Raw genomic sequence first — 19,616 nt, 5'->3', positions numbered from 1 at the left:
GCCCGTTACTTATTTATTTCCAAAGTTTTGATTATATGTTACAGTTGCATCTTGCAGTATCCACGTAAACCTCAAGTTCATAACAAAGAAAAGTCTACCTAAACATAAATAAGTAAATATATTTTGAAAAAATTTCCACAAAAATTTTAAACAGCCTTTTTCGAAGTTTGAAAACATTATTTTCGCCAAATTTAAAACGAAAATCAAATAGAATTTACGTTAGTAACACGTTAAAGATGACAGTAATACCGGTTTTTAGTACAACAAATAAATTTCGAGTTGATGACTAATATTGATTCATAGATAAACCGGTATTACAGGTAATTTTTAAATTAGTCATTACGGTGGCGCACATCTATCGGTGTGTATTGGATGTACAAATCTCAGTTTCTCTCGAGACACGGTGGAGGTCGGTTGTGTCGATTGATTTGTTGTTAAGAACGCGAGTGAACCGGGTGTATAATTTCATTGAAAATATTTTGTGTTGTTAGTTGGATTAAAGGATTATCTTCAGGAAAAAGGTAAGTCTTTAAGCTTTCCATTTTTTATTAACGAAAACTATACGTTTTAAATTCATTTGAAATTTTATTTTTAGACAATTTAAATATTTTTTAAATTAGAAGTAACGACTTACGCTCTGATCACATTCAATTTGCTTTGTAACTGATTTCCTTTCCATTTATATTTTAAATTTCTCTATTTCCTTTTAGTTCAAACTAATTTTTTCCAGTTTTATTTGTTTTTATTCTAATATTTCTTTTTACCTATTATTTATTTTCAATTTACTTTAACTATCACAACACTTGATCATCATTTTCACTGTCAAATAGATTTGATTTAGTGTACGTTATCACGTTTATCTTCTATCTCCTTGTCAATATTTTCATTTATATTCTTGATACTCTCATCAATTTTCTAATTATCTTTCTCCTTTGTTTTCATATTCTTATCTATTATCTAATTTATCTATTTCATTATATATGCGTTGAATTTTCTGGTTCAATTTTCTATTCATGTTCTTGTTGTTTTTTTTTCTATATTATGTTTTTACTTTATGTTATTACTTTGTTTTATATTTTCCATCTCACAACATACCTTCTTAACTAGTATGAAATCTCTCAATATTTACTTCCTATCATTTTATATTCCTTTCATTTCTAAAGTCTGTGATAGATTCTATTCCTCATATCTGATTTTTTTTCAATTCTATTAGTGCTACGAACTGCTATTATTGTTATTTCACATTGCCTTCTTTTGCCATTTCATTTATAATTATCAGTGATTTTCTCTCTCTCCTTCTTTTTATTTATCGGTTTGTTTTTTTTTTCAATTTCTCTTTTTTTGAATTAATAAATTTATTTCCATCTTGACATATTTTCTCACCTATTGTCTTGTTTAAATTTTCATTCCTCTCCTCTAATATATCTATGATTTCATCAATTTTCTCACTAATAATTTGGCTTCCTTTCTTCTATTTTATTGTATATTATTTGTTTTCTCATTTTTCTCATCATTTTTCCTAATTATATCCAAATTTGTTTTTGCTTCAACTTTCATTTCAACTTCTGCTTATTGATATTTCATTCCATACTTTTATATTTAAATATAATTTCTCCTTGACGGTTTAGTCGTCGTATACTCGTACTTATGATTTATTCGTTTATTTTGAGCTATGTGCTAATTAGCTTTATTCCACGACAATTATTGCATTCATTATTATTTTCTTTCTTATCTTTTTCTTCTAAAATTTTATTTAATTTAAAGGTATAACGTTACATCAGTTCTTGGTATACTTACATTTGTGTGGTTTAGTGAATTTAAATAGATTTGTTTAAACTTTAAAATTATATTGGTGATTGAAGAACTCACACAATGTTTTTTTCAGGACTCTCGTCAGTCATCAAAGAGAGATACCTGCCATGTGTGTAAGTATTTTGGATTTCTCAAGTATGTTTGAATAAGAGGTGGTCGTTCTTTTACTAGAATTTCTCCTTCAAAAAGAGGTGGTCGTTCTTTTTTTTTTTAACAGAAACATATACGGAATCATTTCTAATAGTATTTCTCTTTCAAAAAGCGGTGATCGTTCTTTTTTCATACAGAAACAAGACAGTCACCATGAAGTGTTATGGGTAACATAGCTCAACCGCGTCGTTCAGACTTGGTTTCAACCCGGGCAGTCGCACCTGAGCTCTTACTCCATACACTATGGGAGACTGCAAGTTATTTCTGTTTCTTTCCAAACTCCATCATTTCTACTGGCCTTTCTCATTCAAATAGAGGTGGTCGTTTCTTTTTCTTTGAACAGAAACATATACGGAATCATTTCTAATAGTATTTCTCTTTCAAAAAGCGGTGATCGTTCTTTTTTCATACAGAAACAAGACAGTCACCATGAAGTGTTATGGGTAACATAGCTCAACCGCGTCGTTCAGACTTGGTTTCAACCCGGGCAGTCGCACCTGAGCTCTTACTCCATACACTATGGAAGACTGCAAGTTATTTCTGTTTCTTTCCAAACTCCATCATTTCTACTGGCCTTTCTCATTCAAATAGAGGTGGTCGTTTCTTTTTCTTTGAACAGAAACATATACGGAATCATTTCTAATAGTATTTCTCTTTCAAAAAGCGGTGATCGTTCTTTTTTCATACAGAAACAAGACAGTCACCATGAAGTGTTATGGGTAACATAGCTCAACCGCGTCGTTCAGACTTGGTTTCAACCCGGGCAGTCGCACCTGAGCTCTTACTCCATACACTATGGGAGACTGCAAGTTATTTCTGTTTCTTTCCAAACTCCATCATTTCTACTGGCCTTTCTCATTCAAATAGAGGTGGTCGTTTCTTTTTCTTTGAACAGAAACATATACGGAATCATTTCTAATAGTATTTCTCTTTCAAAAAGCGGTGATCGTTCTTTTTTCATACAGAAACAAGACAGTCACCATGAAGTGTTATGGGTAACATAGCTCAACCGCGTCGTTCAGACTTGGTTTCAACCCGGGCAGTCGCACCTGAGCTCTTACTCCATACACTATGGAAGACTGCAAGTTATTTCTGTTTCTTTCCAAACTCCATCATTTCTACTGGCCTTTCTCATTCAAATAGAGGTGGTCGTTCTTTTGTTTTGAACAGAAACATATACGGAATCATTTCTAATAGTATTTCTCTTTCAAAAACCGGTGGTCGTTTTTTTTTCATACAGAAACACGACAGTCACCATGAAGTGTTATGGGTAACATAGCTCAACCGCGTCGTTCAGACTTGGTTTCAACCCGGGCAGTCGCACCTGAGCTCTTACTCCATACACTATGGAAGACTGCAAGTTATTTCTGTTTCTTTCCAAACTCCATCATTTCTACTGGCCTTTCTCATTCAAATAGAGGTGGTCGTTCTTTTGTTTTGAACAGAAACATATACGGAATCATTTCTAATAGTATTTCTCTTTCAAAAAGCGGTGATCGTTCTTTTTTCATACAGAAACAAGACAGTCACCATGAAGTGTTATGGGTAACATAGCTCAACCGCGTCGTTCAGACTTGGTTTCAACCCGGGCAGTCGCACCTGAGCTCTTACTCCATACACTATGGGAGACTGCAAGTTATTTCTGTTTCTTTCCAAACTCCATCATTTCTACTGGCCTTTCTCATTCAAATAGAGGTGGTCGTTTCTTTTTCTTTGAACAGAAACATATACGGAATCATTTCTAATAGTATTTCTCTTTCAAAAAGCGGTGATCGTTCTTTTTTCATACAGAAACAAGACAGTCACCATGAAGTGTTATGGGTAACATAGCTCAACCGCGTCGTTCAGACTTGGTTTCAACCCGGGCAGTCGCACCTGAGCTCTTACTCCATACACTATGGAAGACTGCAAGTTATTTCTGTTTCTTTCCAAACTCCATCATTTCTACTGGCCTTTCTCATTCAAATAGAGGTGGTCGTTTCTTTTTCTTTGAACAGAAACATATACGGAATCATTTCTAATAGTATTTCTCTTTCAAAAAGCGGTGATCGTTCTTTTTTCATACAGAAACAAGACAGTCACCATGAAGTGTTATGGGTAACATAGCTCAACCGCGTCGTTCAGACTTGGTTTCAACCCGGGCAGTCGCACCTGAGCTCTTACTCCATACACTATGGGAGACTGCAAGTTATTTCTGTTTCTTTCCAAACTCCATCATTTCTACTGGCCTTTCTCATTCAAATAGAGGTGGTCGTTTCTTTTTCTTTGAACAGAAACATATACGGAATCATTTCTAATAGTATTTCTCTTTCAAAAAGCGGTGATCGTTCTTTTTTCATACAGAAACAAGACAGTCACCATGAAGTGTTATGGGTAACATAGCTCAACCGCGTCGTTCAGACTTGGTTTCAACCCGGGCAGTCGCACCTGAGCTCTTACTCCATACACTATGGAAGACTGCAAGTTATTTCTGTTTCTTTCCAAACTCCATCATTTCTACTGGCCTTTCTCATTCAAATAGAGGTGGTCGTTCTTTTGTTTTGAACAGAAACATATACGGAATCATTTCTAATAGTATTTCTCTTTCAAAAACCGGTGGTCGTTTTTTTTTCATACAGAAACACGACAGTCACCATGAAGTGTTATGGGTAACATAGCTCAACCGCGTCGTTCAGACTTGGTTTCAACCCGGGCAGTCGCACCTGAGCTCTTACTCCATACACTATGGAAGACTGCAAGTTATTTCTGTTTCTTTCCAAACTCCATCATTTCTACTGGCCTTTCTCATTCAAATAGAGGTGGTCGTTCTTTTGTTTTGAACAGAAACATATACGGAATCATTTCTAATAGTATTTGTCTTTCAAAAAGCGGTGGTCGTTCTTTTTTCATACAGAAACACGACAGTCACCATGAAGTGTTAAGGGTAACATAGCTCAACCGCGTCGTTCAGACTTGGTTTCAACCCGGGCAGTCGCACCTGAGCTCTTACTCCATACACTATGGAAGACTGCAAGTTATTTCTGTTTCTTTCCAAACTCCATCATTTCTACTGGCCTTTCTTATTTAAATAGAGGTGGTCGTTTCTTTTTCTTTGAACAAAAACATATACGGAATCATTTCTAATAGTATTTCTCTTTCAAAAAGCGGTGGTCGTTCTTTTTTCATACAGAAACAAGACAGTCACCATGAAGTGTTATGGGTAACATAGCTCAACCGCGTCGTTCAGACTTGGTTTCAACCCGGGCAGTCGCACCTGAGCTCTTACTCCATACACTATGGAAGACTGCAAGTTATTTCTGTTTCTTTCCAAACTCCATCATTTCTACTGGCCTTTCTTATTTAAATAGAGGTGGTCGTTTCTTTTTCTTTGAACAAAAACATATACGGAATCATTTCTAATAGTATTTCTCTTTCAAAAAGCGGTGATCGTTCTTTTTTCATACAGAAACAAGACAGTCACCATGAAGTGTTATGGGTAACATAGCTCAACCGCGTCGTTCAGACTTGGTTTCAACCCGGGCAGTCGCACCTGAGCTCTTACTCCATACACTATGGAAGACTGCAAGTTATTTCTGTTTCTTTCCAAACTCCATCATTTCTACTGGCCTTTCTCATTCAAATAGAGGTGGTCGTTCTTTTGTTTTGAACAGAAACATATACGGAATCATTTCTAATAGTATTTCTCTTTCAAAAAGCGGTGGTCGTTCTTTTTTCATACAGAAACACGACAGTCACCATGAAGTGTTATGGGTAACATAGCTCAACCGCGTCGTTCAGACTTGGTTTCAACCCGGGCAGTCGCACCTGAGCTCTTACTCCATACACTATGAAAGACTGCAAGTTATTTCTGTTTCTTTCCAAACTCCATCATTTCTACTGGCCTTTCTCATTCAAATAGAGGTGGTCGTTCTTTTGTTTTGAACAGAAACATATATGGAATCATTTCTAATAGTATTTCTCTTTCAAAAAGCGGTGGTCGTTCTTTTTTTTTGAACAGAAACATATACGGAATCATTTCTAATAGTATTTGTCTTTCAAAAAGCGGTGGTCGTTCTTTTTTCATACAGAAACACGACAGTCACCATGAAGTGTTATGGGTAACATAGCTCAACCGCGTCGTTCAGACTTGGTTTCAACCCGGGCAGTCGCACCTGAGCTCTTACTCCATACACTATGAAAGACTGCAAGTTATTTCTGTTTCTTTCCAAACTCCATCATTTCTACTGGCCTTTCTCATTCAAATAGAGGTGGTCGTTCTTTTGTTTTGAACAGAAACATATATGGAATCATTTCTAATAGTATTTCTCTTTCAAAAAGCGGTGGTCGTTCTTTTTTTTTGAACAGAAACATATACGGAATCATTTCTAATAGTATTTCTCTTTCAAAAAGCGGTGGTCGTTCTTTTTTCATACAGAAACACGACAGTCACCATGAAGTGTTAAGGGTAACATAGCTCAACCGCGTCGTTCAGACTTGGTTTCAACCCGGGCAGTCGCACCTGAGCTCTTACTCCATACACTATGGAAGACTGCAAGTTATTTCTGTTTCTTTCTAAACTCCATCATTTCTACTGGCCTTTCTCATTCAAATAGAGGTGGTCGTTCTTTTGTTTTGAACAGAAACATATACGGAATCATTTCTAATAGTATTTCTCTTTTAAAAACCGGTGGTCGTTCTTTTTTCATACAGAAACACGACAGTCACCATGAAGTGTTATGGGTAACATAGCTCAACCGCGTCGTTCAGACTTGGTTTCAACCCGGGCAGTCGCACCTGAGCTCTTACTCCATACACTATGGGAGACTGCAAGTTATTTCTGTTTCTTTCCAAACTCCATCATTTCTACTGGCCTTTCTCATTCAAATAGAGGTGGTCGTTTCTTTTTCTTTGAACAGAAACATATACGGAATCATTTCTAATAGTATTTCTCTTTCAAAAAGCGGTGATCGTTCTTTTTTCATACAGAAACAAGACAGTCACCATGAAGTGTTATGGGTAACATAGCTCAACCGCGTCGTTCAGACTTGGTTTCAACCCGGGCAGTCGCACCTGAGCTCTTACTCCATACACTATGGAAGACTGCAAGTTATTTCTGTTTCTTTCCAAACTCCATCATTTCTACTGGCCTTTCTCATTCAAATAGAGGTGGTCGTTCTTTTGTTTTGAACAGAAACATATACGGAATCATTTCTAATAGTATTTCTCTTTTAAAAACCGGTGGTCGTTCTTTTTTCATACAGAAACACGACAGTCACCATGAAGTGTTATGGGTAACATAGCTCAACCGCGTCGTTCAGACTTGGTTTCAACCCGGGCAGTCGCACCTGAGCTCTTACTCCATACACTATGGGAGACTGCAAGTTATTTCTGTTTCTTTCCAAACTCCATCATTTCTACTGGCCTTTCTCATTCAAATAGAGGTGGTCGTTTCTTTTTCTTTGAACAGAAACATATACGGAATCATTTCTAATAGTATTTCTCTTTCAAAAAGCGGTGATCGTTCTTTTTTCATACAGAAACAAGACAGTCACCATGAAGTGTTATGGGTAACATAGCTCAACCGCGTCGTTCAGACTTGGTTTCAACCCGGGCAGTCGCACCTGAGCTCTTACTCCATACACTATGGAAGACTGCAAGTTATTTCTGTTTCTTTCCAAACTCCATCATTTCTACTGGCCTTTCTCATTCAAATAGAGGTGGTCGTTCTTTTGTTTTGAACAGAAACATATACGGAATCATTTCTAATAGTATTTCTCTTTCAAAAACCGGTGGTCGTTTTTTTTTCATACAGAAACACGACAGTCACCATGAAGTGTTATGGGTAACATAGCTCAACCGCGTCGTTCAGACTTGGTTTCAACCCGGGCAGTCGCACCTGAGCTCTTACTCCATACACTATGGAAGACTGCAAGTTATTTCTGTTTCTTTCCAAACTCCATCATTTCTACTGGCCTTTCTCATTCAAAAAGCGGTGGTCGTTCTTTTTTCATACAGAAACACGACAGTCACCATGAAGTGTTATGGGTAACATAGCTCAACCGCGTCGTTCAGACTTGGTTTCAACCCGGGCAGTCGCACCTGAGCTCTTACTCCATACACTATGGAAGACTGCAAGTTATTTCTGTTTCTTTCCAAACTCCATCATTTCTACTGGCCTTTCTCATTTAAATAGAGGTGGTCGTTTCTTTTTCTTTGAACAAAAACATAAACGGAATCATTTCTAATAGTATTTCTCTTTCAAAAAGCGGTGATCGTTCTTTTTCCATACAGAAACAAGACAGTCACCATGAAGTGTTATGGGTAACATAGCTCAACCGCGTCGTTCAGACTTGGTTTCAACCCGGGCAGTCGCACCTGAGCTCTTACTCCATACACTATGGAAGACTGCAAGTTATTTCTGTTTCTTTCCAAACTCCATCATTTCTACTGGCCTTTCTCATTCAAATAGAGGTGGTCGTTCTTTTGTTTTGAACAGAAACATATACGGAATCATTTCTAATAGTATTTCTCTTTTAAAAACCGGTGGTCGTTCTTTTTTCATACAGAAACACGACAGTCACCATGAAGTGTTATGGGTAACATAGCTCAACCGCGTCGTTCAGACTTGGTTTCAACCCGGGCAGTCGCACCTGAGCTCTTACTCCATACACTATGGGAGACTGCAAGTTATTTCTGTTTCTTTCCAAACTCCATCATTTCTACTGGCCTTTCTCATTTAAATAGAGGTGGTCGTTTCTTTTTCTTTGAACAAAAACATATACGGAATCATTTCTAATAGTATTTCTCTCTCAAAAAGCGGTGATCGTTCTTTTTTCATACAGAAACAAGACAGTCACCATGAAGTGTTATGGGTAACATAGCTCAACCGCGTCGTTCAGACTTGGTTTCAACCCGGGCAGTCGCACCTGAGCTCTTACTCCATACACTATGGAAGACTGCAAGTTATTTCTGTTTCTTTCCAAACTCCATCATTTCTACTGGCCTTTCTCATTCAAATAGAGGTGGTCGTTCTTTTGTTTTGAACAGAAACATATATGGAATCATTTCTAATAGTATTTCTCTTTCAAAAAGCGGTGGTCGTTCTTTTTTCATACAGAAACACGACAGTCACCATGAAGTGTTATGGGTAACATAGCTCAACCGCGTCGTTCAGACTTGGTTTCAACCCGGGCAGTCGCACCTGAGCTCTTACTCCATACACTATGGAAGACTGCAAGTTTTTTTCTGTTTCTTTCCAAACTCCATCATTTCTACTGACCTTTCTCATTCAAATAGAGGTGGTTGTTCTTTTGTTTTGAACAGAAACATATACGGAATCATTTCTAATAGTATTTCTCTTTCAAAAAGCGGTGGTCGTTCTTTTTTCATACAGAAACACGACAGTCACCATGATGTGTTATGGGTAACATAGCTCAACCGCGTCGTTCAGACTTGGTTTCAACCTGGGCAGTCGCACCTGAGCTTTTCTCCATACACTATGGAAGACTGCGAGTGTTTTCTGTTTCATAAATAAAAATCGGTTCCGATGTCTTGACAGTTAATCCATTATTTAGTAACGAACAGGACTTCAGTAGATCGTGGAATAGGCCTACAGGGGAAACCACGTTAAAAAAAAACGCGCTGAGTATACTACCTCATAGGTGGTGCGGAAATGTATACATAAAAAACCTTTTCATCACCATTTTTGTTCGTTGCATCCTGCAAACTTAATCTCGCAGAAGAAATGGTGAAGTATTTTGCATAATGATCTTCAATTTTTGTGAGATATTTTGCTTGAAAAGGTGCTGCTACGGATTTTTAGGGCTGATTTTTCACAAAGAATTGTAATATTTTTGGAAGAAGTATAATCAACTTAATTTTACTGCAGGAGAATGTATTTTTGGTTAGATTATATCAGATTATATCATTCATGAACATCTTATAAGATTATTTTGAAGATTGAGGTTAGGTGAATGAAAAAATATGCATATTTTGAAAAAAAATTTATTCATAAGAAACATCTTTAATTATCACTAATCGAGATTCAAATCGTCCTCACAATCAATATATGAATACATAATCTACTTTGTAATTTTCAGATAGGAAATATCTGCAGCCAAGTAACAACTAGAAAACGTACCATCCCATCCATATATCCTATATTTCGTACAAATATTAACTAAAAGGAGGTTGCTCTTTGTTTCATTTTAATGTTCGCTTAACCACCTTTATATACCAGAAACTTGACCTTTTTTTGTAGTAGTTCACGAGTAATATTGTGAAAACTGTTACCAAGTGTTAGATAAAAAAAATCCTGATGGTGTACAGAAACTGTACAGGGAGAAATAGGAGTAGTAGAAATAACATCACTTAGAATGTTTAGAGACAAAATCACCAAACAAAAACCGCCCATGAAAAACGAGAAATGAACAGAAATATCATCAAATGGTACATAGATTCTAATAAAGCAGCACACAGAACTGGAATAGGAGTGTACGAGCCCAGAACTAAACACTCCGAAAGCCTGGGCGACACACCAAATATTTTTCAAGTAGAAATTTATGCAATTGAAAAATATGTATCATAAAATCCAAACTAAATTGAGAACGCCTAGTCGAATTCAAACAGCTATGCAAGAAATATAAAGCAATGGATTCCGGGACCAATCGGAGTATAGGGAAACAAAATAGCTGACAGATCAGTTAAAGTAGAGGCAGACAAAGTCTTCATTGGACCTGAACCCTTGCGTGGTATCAGCTACAAAAGAGTAGAGAAAACATTGGGAAAAAAAAAGTAGATAAGAGTAAAACCAGCTACTGGGAAACCTCCAGGGGTTGAGATAGGAAAAGACACTTCTGGAAAGCTATAACCAGAGAAGATATACTAATAGTCTCAAGAGTTTTATTGGGGCACTGTCACTCCAATGGGCATCTTAAGACGCTAGACTTGGCAGGTAATACGATGTGCAGATGAAGAACGATATTTTATCATTGAAAATTGACATTGCCGCTGATGTCGAAAATAAAATTTCATTTATAAAATCTGTTATTAAGAATAAGGTTTTTACTATTTTTAACGAAACAATCAAATCGAATACAGAGAATGGATTAACAACGTTGAATGAGAAAATGAAATGGGGTTTTTGAAAATAAGATGACTATGATGGGAAATCAGATCACAAGATACTCGAGTACAAGACAAGAAGATGCGAACATATAAAACTCAGCAAGCTGCAAACATAACCCAAAACAAAAAAAAAATATTGGCAATTTTGTTCGAGTGAAGGCTCTCAAATTTAACGTAAAACAGTTGGAAGCAGCCGCTAGAATTATTAGTTGGTCGATAAGGAGAAAACAGTGAATTTAAGTGCTGCCCAAATTGAAGACTTTGAACAACTGAAAAAGAGGTTGCGATATGGTCATAAACATCTATAGTGAAAAATGACTGAACTTATCAATTTCCGTCTTTTTGGTGGAGAAGACAGACCGCTGGTACTTGAGTAGCATCCATATTTAATTAAAAAGTTATACAATGAGTTCTGATAAGAACTGTTTTTTTTTAAGTTGAAATAAAGCAATGCACAATAACCAGAAATGATGAATGAACAAAGTTTACGGAAAACAAGTACAAAATATTTTGAGGTTAGGTATTGACAAGTATTTTGACACAGATGTGTAAAAAGTATCGTATGAAACTGTCTGCCATCTAGCCAATCAGAAGTCATCAGAATTGCCAACTTAAATTCAATTTACTCCTAGTTTAAAAACAAATATAAATGTATGGAAGAAGCAATAATAAAAGTTCTATATATGTATATCCTATTTTATTTAATGTGCACTGTAGATAATATTTAAGTAAATTAATATATTAATATAATAATATTAAATCTTCCATGATTGAAGATAGTCTATTTATTCCAGGTAAAAAATTTTGATCTTTATTCGTTAAATTTCCAATCAGAAATAGAGGTACAAAACATAAAGAATCCAATGAATCTGAAACAATTGTTAAGCTTGGTATCACATAGATGCATTTTACTAACAGCAAGAATTCTGTTTTGCAGTTTAAACTTATTTTAAATGAAATTTTTAACGAATAATTAAAATGAAACTTGTTTATATCTTTGATATTCCAGGTCTATATATTAAATTATGAGACTGCGCGCCTAGCGGGCGTCCTGGACAGGTGGGATAAAAAACTAGTAATGCGTTGGGTATCTAGATATCTTGTCTATGCACATCTCAAAACACGTTTCCGTCACTATTAAAGTATTTTTAAAGACAGTTTAAATAAATTTCATATTTTGAAGGCAGTCATTTTATAATAATTGAATACAGAATTGGAGGGTAAGGCAGGATAATTTTGGCGATTGGATTTAGGGAAATTATTCAATAAATCTATGGAAAGCTTTTAATACTTTAATCATAATTGATACAAACGTTTTCACCAAAATTGGTTCAGTTAGAAACTCAAATAAAATCCATAACAACGGAATAAAATTTATACAATTACATATAATAATACAAGTCATATACATATTTGAAAAAGGAATATATTATAAACAATAAAATATACGAATGGTAAACATATATGTAAATATCACAAATATAAATGTGCATATTAAAAACATTTTTAAATTATAGTGTCGCATAAAAACATGAGCTCCAGCATAAAATACAAAATAAAGGCTGATTCAACAAATACTAAAATTAAATATCTTTTTAATAACTAACTGGAGCACATTTAAACAAATAAGATAAAACAAAAGGTAACTGTCTTAATCTGATCAGTCAGTATGCATAATAGTGTAACCCTTCGAAATGAGACACCCCCAACGAGGCGACGTAGACTATATAGTATGTAAAAAAACATATTTGTTAACATTGTATACGAAAAAAAAATTGGTTTCACCACTGGCAGTGAATTTGATATGTTTTCAATTGAGCACAGATGAAAACAAATTTTCCTAAGTACGATTGTAGTATACTGATGATGTCAAATGGTTTAGAAACGCAGCATCTTTGCTACTACCGAATAACTTCTATTCGTAACACCTGTCATAAGTTTTTGGCAAATCATTCGGTCAGTATTCGGTTTCTCAACATAGACGTACGAAACCGTTGTCGAAGGTTCTTTCTATCAGTGGTAACTAGAGAGCACACTGAAAGAACTGAGAGGTTATATACATCCAGGAAGGAAATGACACAACAAGAAAAAATTAAAAATTTTATATACTTTAGTGGAAAACAAGTTTCAACGTACACAAATCCAGTGGTGGAAATTTTTATATACATGAAATATAAAGAAAATTTTGAAAATTCACATATTGTGATTCCGTGAACTGCCTTTCGGCCTCCTACTCTATATACATTAGTTGGTTCTTATTTTTTGTACATGGGTCATATTCTAGGGGCCACACTATAAAAATTGGTGTTCATTGTTCGGACATTAGTTTCTATTATATCTATACAAATTAGTAAATTTTAAAAGTAGCCTCATTTACCTATATGTGCGTTTTTAATTCTAGTTCCCTGGAAGGAAATATCTTGAGATTTTATTTCCGCATTAAATTTTTACTAATTTTTATTATTAATGATATCATTTTATTTAAATTCCAGTCTTTCGAATAATCTAAAAATAGTAATTTTTTGTAAATGCAATTTTATGGAATGTTATGGTAGACTGAAGGATAGGAAACAAACTTAATTAAAATAAAAAATGACACAAATTAATGTGTTCTACTTCTAGAACGTTTTTTCTACTTCTGTTTTTCAGGTATTATCAACGATGATATTAGAAAAAATTTTATTTATTCAAATTTGACACTAGATGTAATTTTATATTTTTCAAAATGTTTCTTCTTTGATTTATATTTCTCAAAAAGTATCTTCTGGGGGATTTTAAAAAAACATGCTGTTAAATTATTATTTATAACTGCTTAATGCACAGTCCAGTGCTAACTCGGATTTTCGAGATTAAACTTTTTAAACACGCCCGTGTTATATCGGGAGACCGAAATTAAATGGTAATAATTGTCTCTAAAGTCTATTTTTCGAAGAAAAATAGTGAACCAAAACAATGATCAGTGCATTAACAATACGTGAACATCCCGTCGAAACGAATCAGTCACCATTATATACCACAAATGAAAAGCCGCGTGGGAGGGACCAGTAAAAGCCGCTAAATCATGTATAGTACAGGGACGGCGCCTTATTATCATAACGCAGAGAGATTGTTTGTATTTGTCTGTTGCGTAATTTTCTTAAACATGTCTAACACGGATACAGAAACATATACATGGATCATATGGATACATAATCAAGGGAAACCAACAGATATATTCTGCTTCGGAGCTAAATAAAATTTGGTCGATCTATGAGGATTTCGTTACGAAGTTTCAAAATCTAAGGATACCTGAGCAAAAAATAACAATCGATTAGAGTTATCATATTAAATATATGGCGCTTGGGTTGGATCCAATACATGGGAGCCAGATTTGGGATCAAAGCCTATCCACCCTCAGAATCATTATTCACTATACAACAAAATATGTTTCAGACAAGTTTCTATGATGTAGTTGTGATTCATTCCGAGTTTTAATTCCCGTCTTCTACTAAATCAGGTAATTACAAAATTTATTTGATAATAAGAGGCTTAGGTGTTTTAGACTCAAGAATAAATGCAAATTACGTAGCTAGCGCTATCTATCAAATGTTTCCATCACAATTCTTTTTCTAATTTTACAGTAAAACATAGTGAATCAAAATCTAGATTTTTTTTAATCTTCAAACATTGTTTTTAAAAGTAATAAACAGTTGAGTATAATTACTTTGCAAGTAAGATTTGTATTAAAAAATCATAAAATTGTATTATAATTTGAATTCATACACACAGATTAGTAATTTTAGCCATCATATTTCCCAAAACCAATGGTAATTTTACAAAAAAAATTTACAGTGTATACTTTTCTTATAACATATTATATAACAATTTTAGAAAATTCAATTTCAAACTATATTTGTAAAAACCTTAGAATTTACCAAAAATCAATAAACTTATTATAAAAACAGGAAACAAATTAAGGTCATTCATTAATCTAACACATATCAACAAAATTTTGCATAGATAGTACTTGTATGTATGAATGCTGATATAATAAAATAAAGCAATGAGGTTTTCACTAATATTTGACTATACACTACGTACAAAAAACTAACTTATAATACTGTAATACATAAAACAAGTTATTTTTCGTCTAATCGTATCATAAAAATAAATCATATTACCGAAACTTCAATTAATGTCTACCAAATATTTTTGACCGATGATTTCATATCAATGATGATAATAGTTGGATACAATTAAATAGAACCATTATACTCCAAAATAATCTTTAGAATTTTATTGGAAATGTGATGCACTTTCATAAAAACAGGGGAGTAAAGGTCATACTATTTATCTATCAAAAAGCTAAATGATATCCAATATAGGACTTGAAGACAAGCCTTTGAAATGATTTATGGAGTGGCAAAGACTAAAAAAACAGTAAATATATCTGAAAAAAGAAAACAATTGGTATTCATAATAAAGACAGATATAAAGATAATGATAATAGAACCTCACATCTAAAAATGAATCCATCAAATCGAATCGAATCGAAGTTATGCATAATAACAAACATTGGTTTTTGGACCTGCTACTGAGCTGATTTTACCAAAAGTTACCAAACTTTCCTAAAATTACGGGTATTTTTTATATCTCCATAATATAAAGTGATTAATTTCTACTAGTGACGAGACGTTGATAAGACACACGTATATTAGATACTATTAGTTTATTGGCAAGCAATAAAAACAACCGACCGTCTCCCCTAAGAAGGTCTCGTAAATGTGACTAATGTTTCTTAACTCTGTACTGCACTAGCTAACAAATGGTTGTATTTGTATTGTAATGAAATATAACTATAGAAAACTCAAACCAGAAGAATTCATCATATATCTGAAACACTGTCTCAAAAAAAATTTACACAACGAGGAACTTTATAATAATGTTAAATGAAGATTGTGTGAAATAGAATTAATTATAGAGATAAAGGAATCAATAATAAAATTTAAAATAACATGATGATATTTAATCTATAATTTAGTGTTGAATCTTACGTTGTCAAATGAGCGTGCCCTTTGTATGCTACAAAATACCTTGTACTGATATGATAACACCTAGGAATTCATCCTCGAATTGAACGTAAGTCAATTTTATAATATATATTGAAATACACCTTTTTCACATTTATCCTGATTTCTTAACTTACTTTTTCACTTATATTGCAGTTTCCCTGATGATGGGAAGAACACTTCCCGAAAACTTGGGTTTATAGTTTAATAGTTTTTATTTTCCGAATCAACATCTAGCCTAAGAGTATTAATTTTGTATCTGGCAGTATAATGGTTTCAATGTCTGAAAAATCGTTTCTATTTCGTTAACGTTTTATGTATTTCTAAGTTGAAAAGTTTAGGGTTCTATTCACTGCATTGGTTTGAAATTAGTTAATTATCGATAGAACAACCATACATTGCATACACATATTTTACTGAAACAATAAGGCAGATTTTTTCGCAATAAGAAATTTTAAACTATAGTACGCTTACAAATACCCTCTTTTTATTTTAATTTTTTTAAATATATGTAAAATAAAAGAACAGCTTTTTTTAAACAATAAATTAATGAAATACACTAGTTATCTTAGAATGATAAGCATATACGTATTAATGAGACAAAATCTTCGGTTTGGTACACAACGTCAAATACATGCTATTCAACCACAAATATATAAACTATATAGCACTGTTTACATTTTAAAATTACAAGTAGATTTAAAATATAGTTATATAGCAATCAAATCCAATGATTCAAATACAAATTTTATACTTCTTATTGTACTATTATTTTAAAATATGGACCAATTTGTATATGATAATCTTACTACTATTGAACTAAAACTAACACACTTTCATTTAACAAACGGCAATTCAAAAATATCAGTCTATTACATTCCTATGCATACAGCCTTTCGTCAATTAACTTTCATGTGAGATATGATTAAAACCACAAATCACCTATTTTATTGATATATCCCGAAAATAAATCAAAGAAAAATCAACTTTATATTTTCGGTTCAAATGTATCAACCAACATAAACAAAAATAGCAAAAATGAAACAAAGGTGAATAATTTAAAGTTGGTAGTGTTAATCCGGTTCTGATTAATGATCTATAATAATGTTATTGAGTTTTTGTTATTTGTGTCTTTTCGATAATTGTATGATCGAGCTTCCATTAATATATGCATTTATTTTCATGTCATCATAAAGATTATAGATAACTGCTGGATATAAACCATAATGAATCAAGATATTTGCCAGTGATGTGGAAATGTAACTCATTGAATAAGCTTCTAAGTAAATTACTAAATATTTAATACGGTTTTTTATACCGTATTTTACAGGTTCTTATATTAACAAAATATGTATTGCATTGATACCAAAAGAAGATATAGGCACGGTAATGCAAGAAGTAGCTAATTGTAGGGAGAAACTGGGAGATTTTTAACATAAGTTTATTTGGGAAAGTCTAAAAGATGAGAAAATTCAAGATAGGTACATGGTGGAGATCGGTCTGTGGTTTTATAAAAATTAATAAAGTTACTGCAGAAATTTCAAGTTGCCCTCTTACGACTGCTGCCACAGAACTGTCATTTTCTCAATATGCAGATATCCATTCAAAAAATGATCCAAATTTCTATATGTGAAATCAAATTTAAATTATTTGAATGAATATAATTTGCTTCCTCAACCGGCAGACCTTGATACTATACATGCTGATACTACTGATACCCTTGGTGATAATTTTTAAATTACAGAAGATTCAGACGGTGAAATAGTAGACATTGAAAAATATTTAGATAACCATAACGAAGATTTAATTGAAGAAATAATAATAAAAGTGGATGCGAATATGACGAAATAAGAATTAATAATATAATTATCAAGTAACATAATATACAAGTAATATATTTTGTTATTTACCATCTACGTAAGTTACTTTTACATGAAGTTACATTTTATTTTTATTTTATATACAGAATATTCATCAATTCTTCAATATTATTTTAAAAACAGAAAAAAGTAAAGTTTCTGTTTTATATATTCCTTTACTTTTTTTAAAATCCAACAATTAGTAGTCTCGATGTCAAATCTCTTAGAACGAAATCATGTCATCCTCATCATATTATGGTTTTGTTTAAGGGCGGTAAATTACTATAGTATATTATCGCAAGAGTTTGGAAAACCTGGTATTTTACTGTAGTATTTATAATGAGGTAAATTATATTCGTAAATGACCAAAATGATGAAATACGGTATTTATAGGCAATCTGTGATTTAATCTCAACACAATCTTCTATTATACACAATCTTAATCCTTTAAAAGCAACTTAACTTGAAAAATAGTAAACTCTAAAATTTTATTGATTTGTTGTATCGACCCCAGAAATCATTAAAAAAAATGAAATCTGTGGAAGCTTTTATGAAATAGAGTTAGTAGCTGATGGGAAAATACTAAGTTGAAATTTCTGGAACTTTTGGTGATATTTATATTGAACATATTGACTACCACTATAACACTCACGACTGGTCCTTCAAGTTCTTCCGTAAGTCACTAGTTCATATCATATGGAATAATAGAGTGGTGGAAATAACATATTGCAAAGAAGATAAATTTCATTCCACTTGTTTTTGTTTGTTAATTTTTCAAGCGACTGTGAAGTTTGTTTCTATGATTGAAATATGAGTTGAGTAATGAGATTTAAGAATTGTAATATACAGTTTTAATGGTAATAGAAAGTTAAAGTTTTGGAAGAAAATACTTGCACCAGGAAAATAAATTAGTGTTAAAATAAATGTTTATTTTATTTTAGTGACTTGCGGTAGTGTTGGGATACATGCTATTTGTATACATTTTGAATAGGTAACATTATTGCATATATTTTATGATGATAACATATTAGAAATCTACTCCTGAAACTTTATTTACATGGAAGTACTCCTTTGGAAATGTACCTGCACATCCATTAGGAGTCAATCACGTTCAGTCCCAATCACCGGCGCATATTAATACTTATACCCATCCCTACATACTCATATTAAAATTCCATCAATAAAAAAGATGTAATACAACATAAACTACAATGACACATGAGGACCACCATAAAAAACAGTATTAATACTTTATCAATATAAAATTGTTACTATTATGTAGAACCTTTTCTTCCTACGTTGGTACATTTAACTAATGGCATTGTACTATCCAAACTTTGCCTGTGTTGATTTAATCTTACAGTTCGGACAACATCTGGTTGCAATACTTTACAAATTCCTCGACAAAGAGAGGTAGACAATTTTGCTAGAGAGCCGCTTTGTCAAGGAAGAACTTCAACGTAATTTTCTGGTATTAAACCAGTCTTGCCGTTCAAGGTTCCTTCTAACCAACCAGGTTCTGGAGACGATTTAACTGCAACAAATATCATTTAATGATTTACATAAGACATATTATGATATGTTTACGTCACTTATATTTGGAGGTCTTTTAGAAACATTTAGCTCAAGCTCATACATTTTT

At 33.2% G+C, this 19,616-nt stretch overlaps 1 protein-coding gene across 4 annotated transcripts in view; it reads right to left on the bottom strand.

The window, feature by feature from the left end:
- Nucleotides 1–12,346: 12,346 nt before the first annotated feature.
- LOC130896204 (rho GTPase-activating protein 26) overlaps nt 12,347–19,616 on the bottom strand; it is a 45,012-nt gene continuing 37,742 nt past the window's right edge. For all 4 annotated transcript variants that reach the window (XM_057804130.1, XM_057804132.1, XM_057804133.1 and 1 more), the window contains one exon: nt 12,347–19,508. In XM_057804130.1, the coding sequence (XP_057660113.1) occupies nt 19,417–19,508 (92 nt within the window). In that variant the 3' untranslated portion in view covers nt 12,347–19,416. The remainder of the gene's footprint in view (nt 19,509–19,616) is intronic.

The sequence above is a fragment of the Diorhabda carinulata genome, chromosome 7 (assembly GCF_026250575.1).
Source record: "Diorhabda carinulata isolate Delta chromosome 7, icDioCari1.1, whole genome shotgun sequence".
Lineage (NCBI taxonomy): Eukaryota > Metazoa > Arthropoda > Insecta > Coleoptera > Chrysomelidae > Diorhabda > Diorhabda carinulata.
This window is presented reverse-complemented; position numbering and strand designations above follow the sequence as displayed.